The 23559-nt window shown below is 42.9% G+C and overlaps 1 protein-coding gene across 7 annotated transcripts; it reads right to left on the bottom strand.

Moving 5' to 3' along the window:
• Nucleotides 1–393: 393 nt before the first annotated feature.
• rftn1a (raftlin, lipid raft linker 1a) lies at nucleotides 394–23334 on the bottom strand. 7 transcript variants are annotated; one of them, XM_028596542.1, is made up of 11 exons: nucleotides 23099–23334; nucleotides 17696–17825; nucleotides 17066–17217; nucleotides 10220–10403; nucleotides 7138–7246; nucleotides 4436–5201; nucleotides 4134–4337; nucleotides 3278–3387; nucleotides 2985–3088; nucleotides 2540–2615; nucleotides 394–2227 (listed from the first exon to the last, which is right to left on the bottom strand). In XM_028596542.1, the coding sequence occupies exons 3-11, from the start codon at nucleotides 17211–17213 to the stop codon at nucleotides 1796–1798; spliced, it is 2133 nt and encodes a 710-aa protein (XP_028452343.1). In that variant the 5' UTR covers nucleotides 17214–17217; nucleotides 17696–17825; nucleotides 23099–23334; the 3' UTR covers nucleotides 394–1795. The 7 variants fall into 7 exon arrangements, with proteins under 7 accessions (XP_028452343.1, XP_028452344.1, XP_028452348.1 ...); XM_028596543.1 differs by lacking the exon at nucleotides 23099–23334 and adding an exon at nucleotides 22403–22517; XM_028596547.1 differs by lacking the exon at nucleotides 23099–23334 and having other exon boundaries at nucleotides 394–1906; nucleotides 2032–2227; nucleotides 17696–17860.
• Nucleotides 23335–23559: the final 225 nt, after the last annotated feature.

Here is a 23559-nt window from a genome sequence, read left to right as displayed (position 1 = left end):
ATTGGCCAGTGTCCCTGCCTCAATCACACACTGTAACATGCATACACAGTGTGACATACACATACACTTTTACTCAATCACACACATCCACATACCCACAAACGCTTCATCGTCCCGGGGTGGAGTGAGTATCCCATGGTGCACTGTAATGGAACCTCCAGGTGGTCTCTGATTGGCTTGGATCACTGAACATCCCTTGGAGATGGTTGCAACCTTCTTGTTGTCGTCTCTCAGTGGGGGTTGGGGGTTACGCCATTAAGACTCATTTTAAAGTTTTTTTTTGCGTTTCTTCCTCGTGAGGAAAACGGTTTATGCTGGTAACGTGAGATTTGAAGAAAATAAAAGGAAATTGAGTCAATTTGTTTTTAAACACTTTATTGACCTCTGCTTTTATACAAAGACTCACATGTCACACTACTTCGACACAACACAGGTGGTCCAGGAAATGGGTAATAAATAGTTGATTTCTAATTTACAGATTTTCAAAGAAGAAACCTTTTAAAGGTCAGTTCTCCCAAATTACAAAAGGCATTTTCCCTCGCCTCTTGTACTACCCATGCAAATATTTTTGGTTTGAGATATTGGTTCCCCCCATTACAATAGAGGCGAATGGCCATCATTTGTGATGCTCCTAGCATTAACAAATTGCATTGAAAAAAAGGTTTAACAGCGACGTCCCTTCTACGCTGAATGAAAACTGTTGACCATGTGTTTTGTGGATTATCTAGAGTATCTGGGACATAGCATCTGAAAAGAGATGTTTCTGTTAATTTTTTTAATGTAATGTATATAATGACCACCACAAACACAATTTATTTCACCTCCATTGTATTGAGGTGAACAAATGGCAGGGATCTCATCTCAAAATCTGGCCAAAGAAAACCAATCTCAATTCAACTAGAGCTATGGAACAGAATACTTTTTTTTTTCTTCTAATTAACATGAACTGCCCCATCTAATATCTCAATGCGGTGTAGAGCCTGGCCGATACAAACAGATTTTTTTAAATCTCATAACTGTAATTGGCCGACTATGTTTGATGTTATTTGAAACATTTTTGCTAAAGGTCCCTTACATTTAGTTGTGACTAAGATATGGTATTGAGTGAAACATTTTAGAGTTTAAAAATGAACTCACCAGTGAAGAAACTACAGTAGGTTATGAAGATATTTCTACATTGCCTCAAAAAATCTTTTGAATTTCTTTGTTGCACTTTCTTAGTTAATTATTTAAGCCAATACTTATCTGTGAAAATCAAAATTTGGCCAGTGCAGTTGTATTGGTCAGGCTCTAATGCATTGTATATCATACATACATCATTTGTGTCAACTGTATCTCTGTTTGCCTCTATCTTAAATTATATACTTTACATATAAAAATACAGTCAGCCCAGTGAAATCAGTACGCCCCTTTTAACAGTTCGTCCTATTACTAGAAAGTAGTAAAATACAAGAATAGGCAAGAAGAAATGAATACTTAAGGTGTGGACTGGAGACTTGCTATAGGTTGTACTCTATTAGCCTTGTACAGTTTCATTTCACATACGGATACATCAAATAGCAACACTGACCCAAAGCAGAGAATTGCACAACACTTTCCCAAATACAGTATGAGAGCTAAAACCTCAAAGACTTGCAACAGTGTTACCTCCCTAAACAGGGCAGGCTGAAGCGAAGTAACAGTACATGATGGGGGGGGATGAAAATCCAGATCAACAAAACGTTATTCGAAAGGCATTGTTTTTGATAAACTAAACAGGCCTTGGCTCCCCCTCGCCTGCTTTGTGCCCAATGTGTCAACAGACGCCAGAAAACAGCTGCTGTTTGATCCGCTCTTCCGTCTTCACCTCCTCCTTCACCCCTCCATCATCCCTCTGACACACATTGGTCCATCGCGCCGACTTCTCCTGCTCAGACAATGAGATCTTGTCAATGTCGGTTTCCTCTTCCTGTTCCTCGACAGAAGCCCTGCTCCCCGATAGGAATGAGAAGCCCTTTTGATGCCGTGCATCTTCTTCCCTCTCCTCTCTACCTTTCTGATAACTCGCTCCCTCGCTCCTTCCGCTGTCCCTGCTCTTCCACCCCTCTGCCTCTTCTTCCTCCTCGTCTGTGTTTCTTCTTAAACTGTCCATCTCTGTCTCCATCAGAGGGGACATGTTCTCTCTCTCCTCTTGCGTTTCTCCAGTGGATTTTTTCTTTGCCTTGCTGCGACCCCTGAGGTTCAGCATCTGAAACCAAATAGATGTGTTTGAGACAGTTTTTTTTTTTTTTTTTTTTTTTTTTTTAGCTTTGTGCCGTGTCTTTTTCTTTCCATCTCTCCAGACACCTGCCAAACTGCAACAAAGCCTCTTTCACTGATGCCTCTTTCCTGTACAGTTTAAGGTCAACTCTTTGCCTATTATTAGACTTTTACAGAGCGGCTTTATATTTGCTGTACATCCCATATTTAGTAACACGACTTTTAAACGGCGTATCCTAAAGGCACAACAAAAACAAGTGACAGATTTGCTGCACGGATGGAAGACAAAAGGGGAACAAACCTTGAAGTCTTTTCTCTTGCGCTGCAAAACGGGTCTCTGAAGGAAGAGGATCTGCTTGGTCGACAAACTCCCGTCACTGCAGAAAGAAAAGAGCAGCACTTTCACTATCTGAAAGTATCGAAACCCAGTTTCTGTTTGCTGCGGCTGGTAAAGTGACAGGTTACAAGACAACAGCACATCAGCGACTGTGTTTTTGTTCGCAGCGCCGGCAGATTTCAAAAGTGGTTTCATGTTGAGATGAGCATATGATTGTGATTTGTCAGATCTCGAACCATCTGCCCTGTGCATAGATACACTGTCAGTCCTAATCCGAAAAAAAGAATAAGACAAAAGAACAATGACTCTAAAATCAACAAAGTGCTTATACTGTAGGTGATGTTATTCAAAGTAATGGAATTTAAAGAAAGCAGAGGATAGGTGAGTTCTTGGGGGTGTAGTTCTCTACCTGTTGGTCTTAACAATTGGTGTGGGTAACACACACATAAGCCTCCATCCATACGGAGCCAGAGACTGGAGCAAGGGGATGTAGTCTGTCTTCACCACGACACCCTGGACAAGAGAGGGAGACAGAAATCACTCAGACAAATCCAGTGCTAAGGCACACCGGAAAGAAAGAGAAAACGCATTACAGTAAGCGTGCAGGTTTTCAAATTTAAGCTCAGCCACAAGCACACACGCTACTTTCCTTCATCTCCAAAGTGCACATCTACAGAATATTAAAGACTCAAAAAGACCCACATCAACAACGGTCCACTGCTCGACCACGATGGCATCGTAGGAGGTGTCGGTGGTCTCCTCTGCGGAGCTCTGGAAGATGAACACACTATCCACAGATGAAACCCCATTGTCTGGAAGAATGGGGCAAATTAGAGACGGAGTCAGGTAAACAGGAGAGGATGTATGTGAGTCAGACAAGCTCATCTCCACTCTCCAATCTCTCACTATTGATCCCCCGGTTCCCTACGGCTTAAGCCTACTTATTCCATGGGTGACTGAACAGTGACTTATGGTATAAACCGTGGATTTATGGCATGTCACTCCATGCATATCATCCATTACCCAGCAGCGGAGCAGAGATCTACAGCCTTGAACAGCTTGTTCCACTTGACAGAAAGGAGGTATGGTGAAACAGTTACTTTAAAGCTGCAATAATCAATATATTTTTTTGTATTAACAGCTGATGAAATGACTATGCTTAATGTGAAAGTGATGAATCCACAGATAATTGTCACCCAACTCTGCAGTCCCCTTAGCTATATTTTAGCTTCTTTCAGCTCTTGTTTTGATTTTTACAGCCCACAACTGTACTAATTTGGTCCAGACTAACTGCTCTCATCAAACTTGTGCCCTTCTGCAGCAACCAGCTCTTTTCATGATATGATGAGCTATTCTGTGAGGACGCGAGAATGAATTTCGCTCTGCCACTTTCTGGTGCGACTTGGTACTCATGCTGCCTAGATTAAAGTTGCACACTTCATGATACATTTGCTACCTTTCTCCGATTTTGCATGCCCTAAATGTTCGACTCCAGGGGGGCAGCACTTCCAAAATCCCCCAATCAGCAGTAGTTCATTGCTACGGCCACAAAGCATACCGTTATCATCTCCAAGTTGAAAAAACCCGTCGATGAGGTGCGCGCCGCTGGTAAAATGCTGAGTCATGTGGTCGAGCCAGTGTGTGTCAACTTCTGTGATTAGCCCTGCTTCCTTTTGTACTTGCAGTGGCACCCTGAGTGAGTAGAACCTCAGAGAAGTGTTCAGCTCCCCTGTGTGGTTGTACAAGGCAAAGAGCTGCATCCCTACAAGCACACAAAGATAAAATGGACAATTGGACACCAAGTCGAACTTTGCATAATGATGATTTCTCCAATGACTGCAGTACAAACTGATTACTTACTGCCCTGCGCTGGTGGTGAAGTTGTATTCTTTTCTTTCTCGGGACTCTTGAGCCGGATATGGTTGTTGTCGTGTGTGACTCTGCTTTGCCCATCGGTGCAGATAGAGCTGGACTTCCTTTCATGGGTTCGATCTAGTTCAGGAGAGCTGGGCCAGCTCTCGGAGCTTGAACTTTGTATTTCTCTCTGGTTGTAAAGGTTAAAATGTTTCTCTGTGGATTGTTTGAGATCTGGTAGATGGCCCTTCTGCTGTCTGATCACATCTTCAGTTTCTGGCGGGCTGGGACACCGCTGGTTCCCTTGTGCTTCTGCTGGGTTTTGATCTGGACACCACTGAACTGCGTCTACACTGGGTTTGCCGTGATCTTGAGGTTGGTTCGTTGATTCTAGTGACTCTTTGAGGCTGATCTGTGAGGTCTGGATTAGCTCATTGGACTCGTCTTGGTTGAGCTCTAAACTGTGATTGGGTTTCAGAGGACTGAAGTCCGCTTCTCTTGGCTTGTGGTCCCCTGTGTTATGTTGTACACCTTCATGATCTAACTCTTGAGGTTCAAAGCAGTGATGGTCAGGCTCTGTGTCATTATGATGTGGCTCTGGAGGATCTGTTGGACTGATGTTGGCGCTGAAGGGGTGTCGATGTATGGGTGAAGGGCTTGAATGTAAGGAGGACAGCTCTTCAGCATCCCAGTGGCCCAGGTAGCAGGGTCCTCCGCCCGGCTGCTGGAGAAAGCCCACAAACATCACCCCTTGCTCTGCTACATCCTGGATCTGTAGGTGTAGCATACACACACACGGTAAACTCTATTAGAATTCATTTGAGTGACGCATAAATATAAAAGGACGTCATTCTCAGCATTTGGAGTCTCTTCTACTATAGTCAAACAAAAGAAAGCCTCATTTACACACAAACAAAGGCTGACGTACACAGAGTAGATATTCTGCAAAATAACAGCCTACCTAATCATCTGCAAAGATCAAATATTCAAATGACAAAAGGACCTCATTATCTCAACACATGTGTGTGTGTGTGTGTGTGTGTGTGTGTGTGTGTGTGTGTGTGTGTGTGTGTGTGTGTGTGTGTGTGTGTGTGTGTGTGTGTGTGTGTGTGTGTGTGTGTGTCGCTCCCTCCCTCCCATGGAGCTCTGGTGGTTAATTGTCAGTTGATATTTGGGCTGACAGTTTTAGACAGGCTCAACGGGAGAGAAATCAGATTGCAAACTACCACCAAACAATAATGAGACACATCTTTCCCCATTACCCACTACTTTTGACACTTCACTCTTCCACACACACACACACACACACATAACATATAACACACAGTCTCTCTATTACCATCCGACACACTCGCATTACAAAAAGTCACAGTTTTATCTGATAAGTATGTCCAGAGACAGATTGAGAGTGGGTGGGATAGAGAGTGCTGAGGAAATAGAAGTACAGAATTTCAAAACTGAATACACACACACACACACACACACACACACACACACACACACACACACACACACAAAACCAGCCTGTCACTCTGTCTGCCTGGTACCGCTCCTGGGTTCTTATCTCGAACTCTCTCTGGCAGCTTGTGATCTGATTGGTTATTCATGTCACGCTGCTGGAGCCTATCACATTATACACAGTGATGTGCATTTCCATCCAATCAGGTTTCCTTTTGTGCTCTTTGGGTGTTCAGATGCAAATCTATTCAATAGAGCACATTTTCATTTCCCATTGTAGGACTGTTGGAGAATTCATGAGCAGAGAGACTAAAAGTGAGTTTTACAGCTGATAAATGCCAGTGATGAATGGAAGTGATGGAAGTGATGAGTGGTTGGCAGGGTATCTTAGGGTTAAGTCTCATTAAAGTCAACCATAACTTCTGGGACCTTCCATTCATTATATATCTCCTCCTTCAGTTTCCTAGTTACAGGATAGTGAGCCATGTCCCAGTATGTTTTGCTGATTTATTTTCCTCCATCTATTTTTTTAGAGGCAAGGTTTCCATATGGCACAGACAATTAGGCAGTTGCCTGTAGCCCTTTGAGCCCCATAATGTTTCCTCCACTGTCAAAGCACTGTTGCACCAACATGAGAGGCACACACGCAAAAACTAAGCAGGGGGAGGGGTGGATTCTACATAGATTGCTTTTTTAAAAGAGGCCACTGATTTATCACTGCACTAATATACCATTTTCAGACACATTTAAAAAAAGAAAATGAGGTTTTTAATTCCACACATTCATACATTACCCACAATGCACCGACAGTTTGGGCAAAAACTCAGGTGTGTTATGCTATTAGTAGCAGCTTAGGTTACAGTAGCATTGAGCCACTAGCCTCCAGCAGAGATGAGGAGCAGGCTACAGAGGTGTGCTAACCTGACTTCTTTTTAACTCCACACCCTCACATTTGTTTCATTTTCAAACTTGTAGTCTTCAATAGGCCTTTTTCACAAAAGACATTTTGACTTGTCACAGTAGGAAAAGCACAGATGTAAATAACGAAAATAATGATGGCTGAATTCCATTTAGCTGCTTTGATTACAGGTTGCTAGTACCGTGCATGCTTGCTCACTGTCACTCTCACTAGAGCGCTTGAATGGCACAGAGCCATCGTTGGTGTTATTAGTAACACCTGTGCTTTTCCTTCTTTGACAAGTAAAAATGTCTGCTGGCAGAAAGGCCCATTGCAAAAATACAGAACTCACCCTCTTGACGTAGCTCTGGATCACTTCTGGGTCAGCAGCCTGGTGACCTGCCACACACACATCTGTCTCCAGACGATGTCTTGCCCACCTCAGTTGGCTTTTCTCTGAACTATAGTGTGAGGAATAAAATAATTTAAACAAATAGTCAGTATAAAAGCATCAATCATATGTCATTTAGTTCAGTTCAATTCTGCTCCTATGAACCAGGAAATGTCAAATGTTCTCATATTGCTATAACATTACATTTCCTTTCGGTTCGTTTCCTGTCCATTATCACCTGAGCAGTTCCATCACCCAGTAACATTACAGTCTAAACGAGATTCCTTCTGGCAGACACGCTCATGTTCACGAGCACTCATTGACCCAGAATGATCACAGCAGAAACATAATGTCAATTCTGGTACAGGCTAAATTTTCCATTTAAGGGAAATACCCATTCACCACAATCACAAAAGACTTATTAGACAGAGAGAGGGACTGAATTTCCTTCTGCTCCCACTGCAAGACACAATCATAAAAGGAGTATTCAAATACGCCTCTTCAGATTTGGATTGAGGTCAGTGGAAAGGCCGTGGTAATATCTTGTGCTCTGAGGCGTGAGTGACATTCTCAGCTAGATTTGAAACAGTAGCTCTGTCAGATTTTTTTTGCTTTCATTTTTAGGGTTTTTTGATGAAAGGGGATGGCGTTGATGGGGAGATAAAAGGCGGAGTTAAAGGGGACGGAGGGGGATAAGGAGGACAAAAGAAAAGGGGGGACGGCCATCACTGAAGAAAGCAGATGAAAGAATGGAGAAGATGGTTTCTCTCTTTCAGCGTGCCGTTCCCCTCTGGCGAGCGCTGATGATGCAATCAGCCGTCTCCATGGTGCCAGGTGCCAGGAAGCAGCAGGACCACTTGGCAGGAGGGGCATCAAAGGAACAGCCCGGCACCTGCCTGTGCACTAGAGTGTGCGTGTCGGTGTGTGTGAATGAGTGTCTATACAATACGCTGTTCCTTAAATTCACATTACAAAAAGTACACAGACCAAACCTGTAGGCTAAGCAAAGTAATTATTTTAAATGCATAGAGTAAGTGACAACATATGGTTGTCTAAGAAAAAGACACAAAGTCTGATCCACAGGGATCTCTATACAATAAACATTTTCTTATTCAAATTATCATAGAGTTCAGTAAACTGATGTCAGATATGTTGGAGGAGAGTGTGGATCATTTGGTGTATTGTAGAGCACTCACATATGTTTTGGAAATGTCAGAAAATAACTGGGAAATGGTATGTAAAATTGCTACAATAAATACAAGGATATAAGATTCTTTTATTAGCAAGCGATACATATTTGGTTCAAATACTATTGATAGCAAATAAACAAGACTAAGAGTCTACAGCCCATTTACCTTGCATTGCCAGACCTTCCTCCACAGCGCTGTGAAGGAGGGTCTGGCTAGTCCACACAGCATTCCGGGATTGGTGAAAAACGTGCTCTGGTTTATTGGCATGTCTTTAAACCAATCACAATCATCTTGGGCAGCGTTAAGCGCCGCACGGAGCAATAGCGCCTCTGCAAAATAGCCTCATGAAGGAACTTGTTTTGGTGGAACATGTACGTTCAAAGGTTGTTTTAGTCGTGCAACAGAAAACTCAGATTGGACAGATAGTCTAGCTAGCTGTCTGGATTTACCCTGCAGAGATCTGAGTAACAGTTAACCATAGTCCTCAGAAATCCACCGTAGTTTAAAATGCCAACACAAAGAACGCGGAAGGTGACGGACATCTGGCCGAAATAAAAGACACCCGGCGGAATTTCCGGTGGCACCTGAACAATCCTGGAAATGGAACGCCGTGGATACGGACTAACAACCCATCAGCAGGCAAACATGCTCACAATGACAGTGATTACATGCTGATGTTGAGCAGCTATGTTTATCATGTTCATTACGTTAGTTTAGCATGTTAGTATGTTAACATTTGCTTGTTCGCAATAAACACAAAGTACAGTTGAGGCTGATGGAAACATAATTAGTTATTAGTATTTGGTCATAAAACCAAATAATTGGACAAATTGAAATTTTAAACCAGATGATGGCACTAGAGATAAAGGATCACCAAAGTCATTACAATTCATCCTAAGGGGGAAACTAATGTCTGTACCAAATGCTGTGCCAATGCATCTGGTAAATGTTGAAATTAGATAGTAAAGATATATTTGTTGATCTATTTCCCTGGATAAGTGAAAACGTTGGCCTGCTAGGAAACCTCCTCTGGTAAACATGAATGTGGAAATTCATCCAACAGTTGTTGAGATATTACAGTCTGGACCAAAGTGGTGGCCCAACTGAACGACAGACCAACATTGCCATCCACAGAGCTATGCCGCTAGCATAGCTAAATGCAGAATGAGGAATTGGGGAAAAAGGGGAACCAATGACTAGTAATTAATGTAGACATGCTCTTTATTCAGAAACTGGTACACGTCTTGAGACAAACCTGGGGCCAAAATGGGAAAAATGGGCATTATTAAGACCCATATTAGAATGCAGGACTTACAGTAGAAGGTCTCTGCATGGTTTCTGTTTGGAGCAAATCTGTCAGTAACTTCCATGATAAGGTGCAGAGAATAAAGCTCAGCTTGCATGCTGTACCAGAGCTGATAGTAGGGAGGTATGAAAATAATGCTCTGCTCAAATGTGACTGAATATTGCAGTTTTTACTAGAGAATAACTGGGTTACAGAAAAGATACACAGTATGGAGTGGAGTCACAAAGTTCAGTATATTATCATGTATAGTCAAAAGTGAAAGAATTGGGACAGTGAGCTAAAGTTAGCCATTTTTTGTGGCTGACTCATGCAATTAATTTCACATCAAGAGAAGGAGGTGAAGTGCAGAACTTAGCTTGTGGTAATGGGTCTCAATTGGCTTCCATGTCAAAAAAATGAAGTTGCAAACTATTGTCTAAATCTGGTTGCAAATGAATCACCTCATTTATCTCAATCACTCTGCTATACAAATCCTTACAGTGCAAACTGTTTTATTGTACAAATGTGGCGCTCATGCTGCAGACAAGCGTGTGTTTAATGTGTGTACCTTGGCGTCTCTCGAACCAGAACGGCCCGGTGCAGCTGGCGCTGGATGTGTGCATGACGAGGGCCGCAGGAATGGACAAACGGGTGGACGGCGACCAGGACAAAACCCTGCGCGTAGAGTTCCCTGACCTGAACCGGGAGCTCTCTGACTGAGGAGAGACAAAGCACCGATGACACCGGCACCTCTGGAGAGGGAGAACGGGTGAGAGGGGAGGGAGAAAAAAACATGGGGAAAAAAAAGTCAGATATGGACATTACAGGTTGCAAAAGAGGTATTTGGAAATGGAAAAAAAAAAAACATGGAACAAAGAAGAAGAGGGAAGAAAAAAGGGTGTGAAGAAACAAAGACAGAGCATGTTTCATTATGATAATTCCCCCTGAACAACAACACATGGCATCTTCACGCTAAATCTGAAACTAATTACACCAGAGCTATTAGCCTCTGTCCTCACTGTCACCATCACCAGTCTGGCTTTTGTAAAACACACACACATCAAATGTGCAAAGACATACATGTATATGCATGCTGGAAAGTGTGTTTTTAACACACACTCCATATCACAAACACATGTTGGCCAACACTAACGGCCAGTTGAATATAGCCTAGTCAAAAATGCATACATCAATAGGTTAAAAAGACAATGCTATCACATTGCTTGTTTGGCCGTGTGGTATTAGCAGCAATCACTATCACAGAGCCGGTTCCTTTATTACCAAACACAATGGAAAGAACACCCCTTTACTTCAGTGGAAAATGGTTAGCGGAGCTTATCGTATGGGAGCAAACTGTCACGGCAAATCCACCAGGGAGAGCGTAATGTTTGCGAGAGCTGCGCTCTCAGGGTCGATGTATTGTAGTAATGCTCACTCTCTGTTCATGGGCTTTTAAGAGAACACATGCATGTATTGCTGTGTGTTTCTGTATGACTGATGAAAGCCAGGTGTGTGTGTGAGAGAGAGAGAGAGTGAGAGAGAGAGAGAGAGAGAAGCGTGGAAAAAGAGATGAGTAAAAGGGAGACACAGAAAGAGAGATGCAGTAAGCAGAGCAGTGTTGAAGAGAGAGATGAGGCTGTCTGTTTGTGCCTGAATGCTTGTCATCCTTTCCCATTCAATCTCATTTGCATGGGTCTGGAGAAGAGAAAATAACCTGCATAAATTAACTAGACCCACACAAAAACACATACACACGCACGCACAGAGAGAGAAAAAGATGTGCAAGCCATCTCATTTTCAATTTGTTCTCCATCATCTGGCGTTTTCACATACACACACACACACACACACACACACACACACACACACACAAGCACACATATGAGGGGCTGGCCAGCATGCTATGATACAAGCACATGAACACACACTCTCTTGACTCCCATCTTAGTTAAACAATGGGAGAAAAACTCCTAGAGAAAATCCAACCGTCACATTATTTTGGCATAACTGCTTTGAACCACGAGAGAGCCTTTCATCAAGCAAACACTTAAAACGGGTGTCTGTGGGGACTTATCAAAAGCAGTACAGAGCTGATAATAATAATAACAGCTGGAGACTGGGGCGGGGTGGCAGGGGGATAACAACGATCCTGTCACCGTAAATAGTCATTAGCTGTCATTAGCTGTGCACGGCTGGCACTCACCCACCGACGAGACATAAGTAAGGCATTGCAGCTAATTCAGGCAAGGCATACAGAAGTTATTAGGGTGTTATGCAGCGCTTTAGGCTGGGAAGCGACTTCATTTATACTGTCTGCCACAGTGGGATTTAAAGGGAGGCTGCAATTCCGCTCCAGAATGGGAACATGGGAACAGCTCAGGGCAGAAAAGCCGGGTGGAGTTTTATAGTGCCAGCAAGTGAGGGCAGGGAGGTGTAGCGCAGAAGAGTATGTGTACGTTTTTTTGGGACTTTGAGGATCAGAGAAGGGAAGAAGAAGTGGAAGTGTGTGTGTGTGTGTGTGTTTGGGGGGGGGAGGGGTATACAGTATATAATAGAGTGGGAACATTTGCATTCATACATGCAAGTTTAAAAGCCAGTACAGATGTCCAAAAGTGCATTGTTTAACAGACACGAGACGCTGCCGAGCGGCTGTTCAGCTGTTGATCCCCGCTCTGCTATTTCCGTCTTCACCCAGAAGCTTTGACCACGTAACAGCCGGCGTGTGTCGTGGGCGACGCCTCACTTTTTGACCCTGGATTTCACAAGTTGGGTGAGGAGTGTGAGAGTCATCCTCCTTCCTGTAGCCATTTGAAAAGACTTATTAATTCCTTATATATATACGTATAAAATCCATGAATTTCTGTGTGTGACTATAAAGCATATATTCTGTGGTGTGTGCGCCACAGTATCTCAGCAAGTGTGTATGGGCCATCTTTCTTTGCCTGTGTCTGTGAACGAGAAAGAAAGAGTTTGCACTAAGCCTGCTAGGTGATGCATGGGGATTACTATACTCACAGCCACTCTCAAGGCTTATCCCTCTGCTTGCTGGAGGTTCACGTTTATTTAAATAGCCTTCTAATGACTTGCAGAAGTTTGCGGAGGGCGAGGATATGTGCCAAAAACAGTGACTATAAAATAATCAGCTTCCTGGAGCCAGGTTCTCCCCACTGTTTTTGGGAATGCAGCCACGGGCTATGAAAGTCGTTGGTCAGCATCTGAGCTTTGTCTAAATGGGGTCTGATCTCCTCAGAAGGCCCTGCTTCACATGAAATGTCTGACAAAAATGGTACAGTACAAGCAAGAGAAATGAGAACACAGTGTGGCATTTAAGGCGCATACGGTACCAACATACGTGTGATGCCGTGAATGTCTCTGCCATCTTTGTTGGTATTCTCTCAAGCCAATAAGACTTATTGAATAAGAAGGGGGAAGGAATTATCTAGAAAAAAAAGTTTCGACAATCTTTAAGAAAAAAATGAGTTTGCCTGAAAAAGTGTGTCAGGCAGCAAAGATCTCGCAAACTGATGGATTTGTGCTTCGCCTGCTCTCTGAGCCAAATACATCACACACAGATTCTGATAGAAAAGCTGTACCACATAAGGCAGAGGGAAAGTATATCAGTCTCTGTCAACTAGGGCTGCCATCTCTTAGTCGATTAGTCGACTAATCGGTCGTTTTGGTCTTAGTCGACTAAGATTTCTTTAGTCAATTAGTCATTTTTTATGCTTATTCATGCTTAATTACTTATTTCCAAGAAACGTCTGAGCACATTTATGGTAAACACAAGATTTAAAGTGGTGCTTTTGCAGGATTAATTGTGGAGAAACTCAGTTTTACAGATGGTTAATTAACTACATTTATATTGTGCTTTTCTAGTCTTAACCACCTCTCAAAGCGCACAGCTCTGTCAATTAAATCAACTAATCGATTAGTTGACAAAATCGTATAAGTGTTAGTCGACTAAGAATTTCTTTAGGAAATATCTATCACAGCATTCAGGTGTAGATCACGCACACACAGGCACTGACAGTCAAAATAATTTTTCCCAGACAGGTATACAGAAGCGGGAAACCACACAAACATGCCCCCACACACTGCTGAGCATTAGGCACATGTTGTAACTTTTAATGAGCCTAGTGGGTCTCCGTCTCTGCAGGGCGGCAGAAAGTCATCAGCAGAGTTCAGCTCCTCACTGTCTGCTCCAGAGACCAGCGTTAGTCACGCAGCATCACACCTAACTTACTTCCTCACACATCCTCAAGATCCCTGACTCCCGCGCGCTCGTTCTCACACCTCCTCGCTCTCGAGGCACTCGGCTTTCCTCCTCGCTCCAGACCCGACTAATAATGCTCGCTCATATCTCTTGTTTTTTTGTTTTTTTTACATGCCATTCGTTCTCTCACCCTTTGTTCTCTGTTGCAACTCCTTGACTTTATTCTGCCTCCCTTTTACTTTGCTTTTTTTCTCCACTCTACCCCTTTTCTGTTCATGCTATCTGCTTTCTCCCGTATCCTTTGCTCGTTATCCGAGCACAGCTTCGACACAAAGGAGGGTTAAAATGTCACACCTGGCTGTTACATTTCATACTCGACATTCATGCTGACATGTCAAGGTCACCAATCAGTGTTAAAATGGGACTAATGAAGATCATGGCAGACCTATTGTAAAGGTTGCTGTCAAGGCACACTAGATTCGTGATTAGAGAGTAATAAGACAGTTCTGTAGAATAAGACATTGGTTTGGAGACATTGGTCTATGTCTGAAGCGCAGGCTAAATGCTTGAAACATTATACATATTTTTCCTCATCCTCCGTGGATTCACCACAGGGTCGCTCTGACCCAATGTGAGCAAGTTGGGCTTAGTCACACAGAAATATGTTTCAGCTAAAGCACTCCTGCAGTTAGAGCAAGGCTCGTAAAACAAAAGCTGGCCCTATATCATCAGCAACACAGTTTCTGGTGGTGATCAAACCATCACTCACCAGTCAAAGGTCAAGTTACAAACCACAATGCACTCCTCTTAATTCTCAACATTAAATTTCCCCTTACCGAGAAACACAACTTAGTTTAATAAACAGCCACCTTAGTCTCACAAATCTCAGAGGGGCGCCGGCAAAGATATTTGTTTTTCATTACTGTGTAGGAGTCGTCAAGTCACGCTGGCAGGGAAATAATATCATTAATAGAAGCCAAATTGAATTAAAGCGTGGATTTGACCGTGGGTTTCCTCAATGTCATGTCACATATAGATTCCTCTATCTGCCTCCTACACACACACACACACACACACAAATGGACAAATACAAATAAATCCCTTTGCTGGGAATGAGGTCTCTCAATCTCCACAAACAATCAGATAATCCTTAAGGAATCCTTCACTTCTTTTGGTCTCTCTATCACAAATGGAGAGAGAGGGAGACAGACACAGATAGAGGAAAGCATGCACCCACTCACAACCACACGCACGCAAACACAATCAATTCAAAGTAGCTATGTTTATCCTAAAATAAAGTATACCCATCTCAAGCAGCTCAGGTGGCGTCAATGAGTTTACCATATAAATGACCTGCCAACTCTGTTGACTAAGTGCTATAAAGTGTTTTTTGTGAGTGTGAATGAGCTGCCATCGCTGCTTGTATGAACTGTGTGTGTGTGTGTGTGTGTGTGTGTGTGTGTGTGTGTGTGTGTGTGTGTGTGTGTGTGCGTGCGTGCGTCTTTCTGTATCTCTGTATGTGTCGCTGGTGCACGTGCGATTATAGAATTTATCTGCTCCTGCTGTTAGCAAAGTGAAAGATGAGCAATCCTCATGTCTATTGTCTGTTTTAGTCACCACCACCATTTCGAGTTGCCAGATCTCTCTCAGCCAACACTACAGCCTAACCAATTTGCCAAACATAATAGGGCTGGCTGAAAATGAAGCCGGCTGGCAAACAGACCATTGCCACTTGGCTGTGGCGTTCTGCCTGCTGTCTGTTACAGTGTTGCATTGGAAAGTCCTCTAAAAAAAGAACTTCAGTGATCTACTTGCACCTGCTCTAGCTTGTCAGGTAATGGAGTGCACAGGGCAGGCTTGTAGAAACATTAAGCCATAAGGAAAAAAAAAGACATGATTTTTTTTTTATATCGGCTTCAACACTATCTGTTTCTCCTCCTCGCCTCTCTTTTCCCTCGCTCCGTCCCTTCTATCTCTTCACAGTCCACACCAACACAATGGCAGAATTAGTATTTTTAGAAACCAAATGCCTCTAGAGGATTCTCATCAAACATTCTCAAGACGTCGCAAGCATGTGCACGCACACACACACACACACACACACACACACACACACACACACACACACACACACACACACACGCTTTGGTGTATTGTTATTGTGCGAGGCCGAGGCAGAGAGAAGTTGGAGGGCATGGCTACAGCGTGCACAATATAGCTGAATCTGAGAATTACAGAACTCTTTGAACTCCCTGCAACAGGAGCCGCACAAAGACACAACTTCAGCTTATAAGCCACTTTCCCCCCCTCAAGATACTTACAGCGGGAAAAAAAAAAGCACACACACACACACAAACAGTTCCATAAAGTTGCTGACCTAAACATTTCATTTTAACTAGTTAAAGTTGGAACAGCAACTGTGGCTATTTTATGAGTGGAACACGCAAACACTGTAGCCAGAGTTTAGGATGACAACGCAGGCACAGGGTTCAACAGAAGACTGAAGTAGATAACTATACTTAAAAAAGGAACAAGGTGTTCAGTGAAAAATAATACCTTTGAATTATGACCAAATGTAGAGACAGATTCCTTGGAGTCCCCGCTAGAGTGGAACTGGAACAAATTTGAATCAGATCTGCTGCATGTGATGGCCAAGATTTGTTCTTTTCATTTGAGCGGTTTCTGAAATCGCCTCCTCTATTACTCATTAATTCGCTGTTCCCTTCAGTACATAATAAACACTCAGTAAGGTACTCTACTGTGAGTGATTTCAGAAACTTCTGAATCATCATCAATTTGTCATCTTAGGAGCAAAGAGGCACTGCCTTGTGGGATGATGTTTTTAAGCATAAAATATATGCCATGGATGCTACCTTATTTATTTCATTGTTGAAATTTGTGAGGGCGGTTTTGGTTTTACTTTAACAAGAATCTTAACATCAATCATGTTATCATCAATCATCTTAGAGATGAAGGGACAAACTAAATGCTGGAATTGCTAGTTCCTCATTATTATTATTTTGTGTCCGTCATCTTTGATAGAGAAGTGTTTCAAGCGTGCAAGTGTGGGAGAAGTTACATAAAGTACACGCCTCACTGGGTTTCACGAGCCCAGCCCGAAAAGGACAGAGGAAAATCTTTGCACATATATGGGGATTAGTACAATATTACATAAGTCCTCACATGAGAATTTATCCATACCTTCTTTTCCCAACAGGAAATCCAGGAAGTGGTAGGTGTATGACACGCCTACTTTAGTCTCAACCTGAGGCCGTCGAAGGGTGGAGTAGATATTGCCCGGGCTTCGCCTCTCTTCTGCCTTCCGCAACTTTGGAAGCCTACAACCCATATCTCTGTGATAGAGGAGGTGAGGAGATGAGAGGAGACGAGAGGAGACGAGAGGAGACGAGAGGAGACGAGAGGAGACGAGAGGAGAGGGCATTAGAAAGTGTTTAAAAAAAAAAGAAGAGGGTGCTAACAAAGACTTGAGTGAGAGACATGGAATTGATAGAGTTTCTAAATATACAGAACACATTAGCACTTCCAATAGAGAAAGAGAGAGATTGTGTGTGCGTGTGCGTATCTGTGTGTGTATGTGTGTGTAATAGTCACAGACAAGTGTGAATGCTATTGCTCACGTGCAAGCTCAAGCTGCGAGGAATAATGTGTGTATCTAACTTTCAATCTCTCTTTCTCACACTCTCTCTCTCACACCAACACACACACACACACACACACACACACACACACACACACACACACACACACACACAGACACGCACAAGCACACACACTGCAATAAAACTGAAATATGAAAGTGTCAGCCATTACCTGCTTGGTGGGCTGTGATACAGGCATCTCCTAATCAAGTAGGGCTGATTGGGAGCGACATGTTTGATCAGAACGAATTAAAGCAGAAATGAGACTGATTTCCTGCCCTGTCAAGCAAAGCGACATGAGACTAGATAGACGAGGAGAGAGGAGAGGAGAGGAGAGGAGAGGAGAGGCGAGGAGAGAGGAGAGGAGAGGAGAGGAGGATGTTTTACTGCTTAGCAATTTATATGTTGATCCAATGGTAGCCTTGTAGAAAAGGAAAGAAAGAAATTTTATCCTGAGAGTTTTTCAGATTGTGTAAGGACCAGTAGACACTCTCAAGGATAGGTAATTGGAAACAATTTGAAGAGAGCTTGAAAATTCCTTTTAAATTCCTACTCTCCTGAATTTCAACAGGCAATTTAGACACAAAGTTGCAAAAAAAAAAAAAAAAAAGAGCAACAAGAAGAAGTGAGGTGGCTTTTGGGACAAGTGATTTAGGAATTGGAAGTAGGAGGAATGACAAATGGGTGGAGGGTGTGAAAAAAAGAACATAAGAGAGAGGGGTAAACGGACAAGAGCCGGGCGTGGACAAATATCGTCAAGCTAATCGAATGTGACAGCGTTGGTACCTTCAAACCATCACCACAGTTACGCTTAATATCCCCGTTTGCCACGGCTTGTAAGAGCCACACGGTGAGGTGCGCATCTGCATGTCTGTGTATGCTAGCGTGTGTGTCTTTGTGCATATGTCTTCCCCAAAGGCAGGTCTATATCTGCATGCCTGTATCTGTTTAGGGAACATGGAGAATGACACAGTAACTCCCGTTGGGCCTAGTGCACAGACATTAACTCGGCTAACGATCCTAACAGACAACGTTAAGCCTGGTGTGTGTGTGTGTGTGTGCGTGTGTGTGTGTGTGCGCGCATGTTTGGTGACTTACAGCTTTGATTGCATGATACGTTCATTTCGAAAAGGTTGCAAAAGGCAGCATCTACAACTAGGTTTTCATACCTCATCTGTCTTGAGACAGTACACTGTCATTTTAAATTTCGCAAAGAACTGGCAATTAAGAGTCATTATTCTTTCAATACAGCATGCTTCCATAATGAAGACCAACGAGAAGAGACGGAGGGGGTGAAGCTTCTGGAGGAGGAGAAAGAGAGAGGCAACAGTATATCTTTGATCATCTTCTCTCTCTCTCTCGCTCGCTCTCTCTCCTCTTGACCTGTCTGCTCCCCACTTAAACTCTCACACCATTAGCTCTTCAATGTGTCATCGCTCAACTCTCTGCTCTTGTTTGACCCATGCCTTAATCACCTCTTTCTCTTCGGCCTCTGCTCTTCTTCTGTCCTCCGTCCTTGATTAGCACTAACTCCCTTCTTTCTACAGGTACAATGGCCTTGATTAGCCTGACAGTACAGTCATTTTTGTCATTCTCTCTTTTTTTTGTCCATCTGATTACTAGAACTCCCAACCTTCCCCATTTCATTATCACTTGATCCTGACTTTTACTTTCACTCCATCTGTCCACTCTTATTGTCTCAACTTCCCTCCAGTCTTGCCCCTTCAATCCCTTCCCCAAACTCTTTCCTTGATCCTTCCTGTTATTACATTATGTCCTTCCACAATCTCTCCCAGCACTCTAACCCTCTCCATCCTCCATCCTCCATCCTCCTCTCTGTCTGTCCAGTCCTTCTGTCTGGTGGCTCAATGAGATTTTGCAGACAAAGTGCTCCCCTGCTGAGTCCCATAAAAATATTACAATGTGTCCAGACAGACAGACAGTCAAGTAGGCCCTGGGTTATGACTAATTTGGAGCATGTAGATCCACTCCCAAACATTTTCCCTCCAGGGCCGTGCTTTAATACGCTCTGTCTGCAACAGGGACACAGGGCAGGTTAATGTGGGGATGTTTAGCAGGCTTAATCTCTGACTCTCTTTCTGTCTTCCCCGAGAAGACAGAAATGTCTGTGGAGAGTCATTTGCATCAGTGAGTTCCTCCTTGGATCCACTTTTTTTCATCCTTCGCCTTAGCTCTAGTGTTTTAATACAAATCTACTCACCCCAATGCAAATTATCTCAATTTTCAAAAAATGCCATTATGCATTATGCAGTGTAAAAATATCAAAACAATTTGGAATAAGTCACTCACTATTTTGCTAGTGGCAGTTGGTTTTATTGCTCTCAAATAAAACCTGATTTGTTGTGGTCTTGGTCTTGACTAGCCTACTGCTTTACGGTTTGATCCAACGTCTCATCATCCTTTTTTACTCTGACAGTTCTGTTTCAAAACAAAAAGGCCTTGCTTGAACATTTGAACTCTGTCTGCTCGGTTTAGAAACAGATGTCTGTAATTGGACACAACGTAGACTGAAAAACCAAGGTGGTTGTAGTAGCGGAGACACTCCAGTGCCTTCAAGACTCAAGGCCCTTTTTGCAACATATGAAGGCTTTTTCTCTACATGTTGACTTCAACCAGAATCTCTCACTTGCTCTCACACAAACACAGACCGAAAAAAGGCCTTGACAGCAGAAAACGGGAGAGAGAGAGAGACAGATAAAAGAAGTGAAAACGAGAGAATGGAGTAAAGACGAAGATAGACAGGGAGTAGCAGAGGGCTTCTCATTAGAGAATCTCTTGTAACTGAGAGTTTTGAAATGACAGCAGATTTAAGCGAGAGCATAATCCGTCTGCGCTATGCCACTGCTCTGCTACCTCCTGTGCCACTCGGGGAGATGTCTGCTTTCCAAGAGTCTGCATTCATCCGCTGCAGAGGGAGAGCTACAGACAGGCAAAGGCTTGGGAAAATCAACAGTAAATATAGAAGGAACTATAAGGGAGGCTCTCCAATAGTTAAAATTCACATGTATTCATGCTGGACACTTTATATTGTCTTAGCCATTCTTTTTTACAACTACAGTGAATATTATAAAATACATATTTAAACCCACTAATTATACTCCACTTCTGTGCAGACTAGCTACAGGTAGAAACAGCTATATGATGAGAAATAAATAATAAATGATACAATTTCTAAATTGTTCAATCATATCTTTGGTGTTTCTGTACCGTAATTTCTTGTTATTTATCAGGCGCTATATACACCGATACTGGTATATTTGCAGTATGCCAATAAAAGGCCAATATACTGCCTGATTTAACGGTCTAGCTCTACCAATATAATATCTGCACCTGCCAGCCAATCAGTATTTTCTGTGGTCACGGTATAAGTGTGATAACACACTTTGAAGCATACCAATAATTATGGGCTTAGCAGAGAAAATGCCACTCTGCTCTACCATATATATCCTCAAAGCACTGCCTCCTATCGGTTATGTTCTTAACAAATCTGCATTAGCATAAACAGCCGGGGCCAATGCAAGAAGCAGTGTGGCATTCAGCAAAATGTTGCATGTGTGGAGGTCAGAGTAAATAGGTTTATATAATAGTCTGATGTTCTCAAACAAAAAAACTAAACCAAGTGGTTGCAGTAGCCTATTCATAGCCAGAACTTAACCAGTGTACTTGCCAAACACAGATGGCATTTCATTTCAATACGAACATTTTGTGTTAAACGTTGAAGAGCGACCAGAGATTCTAGATATTTTGCTATTTCTGGGTCTTGAGTGAGCTGTTATCAAAAGGCCCAGAATGTTTGGCATCATTGGTGACTACAGCTACTATACTGCAGGCCACAAGAGGAGGAGGTTTAGGTTTGTTTTGCTGCATCTAATATACAGTAGTTGCTGGTTGTGTTCATTTTTTCACCCGATGCACTAAACTGATTTATAGCAAACATCAGCAAATTCATCAGCGAATACATTACTAGCTTCAAGTCTCCTCTATTATAGGACTTTATGGGCCTGTTCAAAAGCCATAATTCCTACTGCTTGTGCGTGCGCAGTGTATGCAAGGAATGTTCAGCCTATCAGCAGTTTGACTCTGAATTAAGTCACTTTTTATAGCTGTGTGATATTTGACAGAAAAAAAAACATGTAGACATGTCAATGAAAACGGTAGCATTATTATTAATACATGATTGTTGTATTATATTGGATGTGTTTCACTGAATTTCTAAATTAGAGGTGACAGACTGAGTCCTGGGGAGTGGGCTTCCCTCCCACTGGGTTGGATCTCCACATCGAAGGATGGGTGGGGGGAGGAGGGGGGCGGCAACAGAGACAGACAGAACAGAAAGAGTGAGGGAGACAAACAGAGGAGACTGAGATGTCAAGTTGCCTGGAGGGAGGTGTGATTTCAGCAAGCAACAAAAGTAGTCACCTCAAACAGCGTTTTAATGAGGCTGCATGGGGAGGATAAAAACGAATTATGACAATGATGCATCGGTCTGTCGCGCAGTTACTTGCACAGCCTATTTTGCTCTTAAAAGAACAGTTTATTAACAAAGGCAGATTGTTTGGACTGCAATTGACTAAACCCTGAGGTAGACTCTTAACGTTTCGGTCTGAGGAGTAAGAATATACCTGATGACTTCTAGAATATGGCCCGTATAATAAACTGGATGTCACTCACCACTAATGACTGCTTTTTCAAGTGCTTCCAAATAGATTTCCAAGCTATATGGTGAGCACCCATACATATCCATGTAACTAATTGATGCCCCTTGCATTTTGTGGGTGCAGCCTAGCTTGAAATTACATGTTCCTTCTTTGGTGCGTTCAACCTCAACCACTCTTCCCGCACACACACACACACTTACCCACTCTCACAACACGTGGGTAGCTGGTGCTGACCGTTAACGCCGGTAGTTTAGTGAACAGGAAATGATACATGACAGGTCGCTTACGCACCGAATCTTTCTTGTTCCGACGCGCGCCGCGCGCTCACACAAAAAAAACCACACACACACACACACACACACACACACACACACACACACACACACTCCAGCCCCCTCTTCCATCTGCGCTCGACACATTTACTCCGTCACGCATATCTTGAGTTCACTTCAACCTGTGACAGTGAGCAGAGGGCTAATTCATTTTCGTTCCGCCACGGATAACAAATGGCACACAACATCACACAAATCAAGCAGACTGGCTGAATGTCTAAACCAAGAGGATTTCTCTCTGTCACAAGTGTTGTATTGTTAAAGGTTTCCAAAGACTTCTCTATGACTCCTGCCCTTTATTTTAGGAGGGCATTTCCGCCTCTACTTAACTCTCAAAAGTTTTTTTTTTCCAAAGCTATAAAATAGCTATCATATTCCACAGTGAGAACATTCACAATAAGATAAGAGTCAATAAGAGAGACGCAAATGTTATTTGGAAATATTACATTAAGTTCCGGGCCACTCATATTGCCAATAATCATAAATGTGTCAACACTAATCCTAAATAAATGTGGAAATTCCTTTTGTAGCGGAAATAAATGAACAAACACGATTTCCACTCACCAATCACGATCGTTCCCAATCTGCGCGAAGTGTTTGCTGGACAGAAAGCTTCAGCTCACACTTGAGTCTGTCGATGTGCGTCCCTCTTCTCTTTAATGTCTTTCTGTCTGTCCCCGTCACGGCTGCTGGAACGAGGCACACATCAGGCCAGATGCTGCGATCCAATGGAAACAAAACGGGAATCCTCCATTTGAAACTAAAGCTGACTGCTGCTGAATCTCACGGGCGGCTCATAAACACTCTGTCTAGCTCTCTGTCACCAGCGTGTATGAGGAGGGAAAAGAGCGAGCGCCTTACAAACATTATCTCTCCCCCCTGTTGTTTCTCACTAGCTGCTCTCAAGGTTGGATACTCTGAAACAATTTGGGAGATAGTATGAATCCTATTGTGGACCTAAATGAATAAAACTACCCTGTGATGGCATATTACTTAGAAAAGTGAGGGTGGAATATACTGAAATA

Source organism: Perca flavescens, chromosome 14, assembly GCF_004354835.1.
Source record: "Perca flavescens isolate YP-PL-M2 chromosome 14, PFLA_1.0, whole genome shotgun sequence".
In the NCBI taxonomy this organism is placed as follows: domain Eukaryota; kingdom Metazoa; phylum Chordata; class Actinopteri; order Perciformes; family Percidae; genus Perca; species Perca flavescens.
Note: the sequence above shows the minus strand (reverse complement) of the source record. Positions and strands in the feature narration are given on the sequence as shown.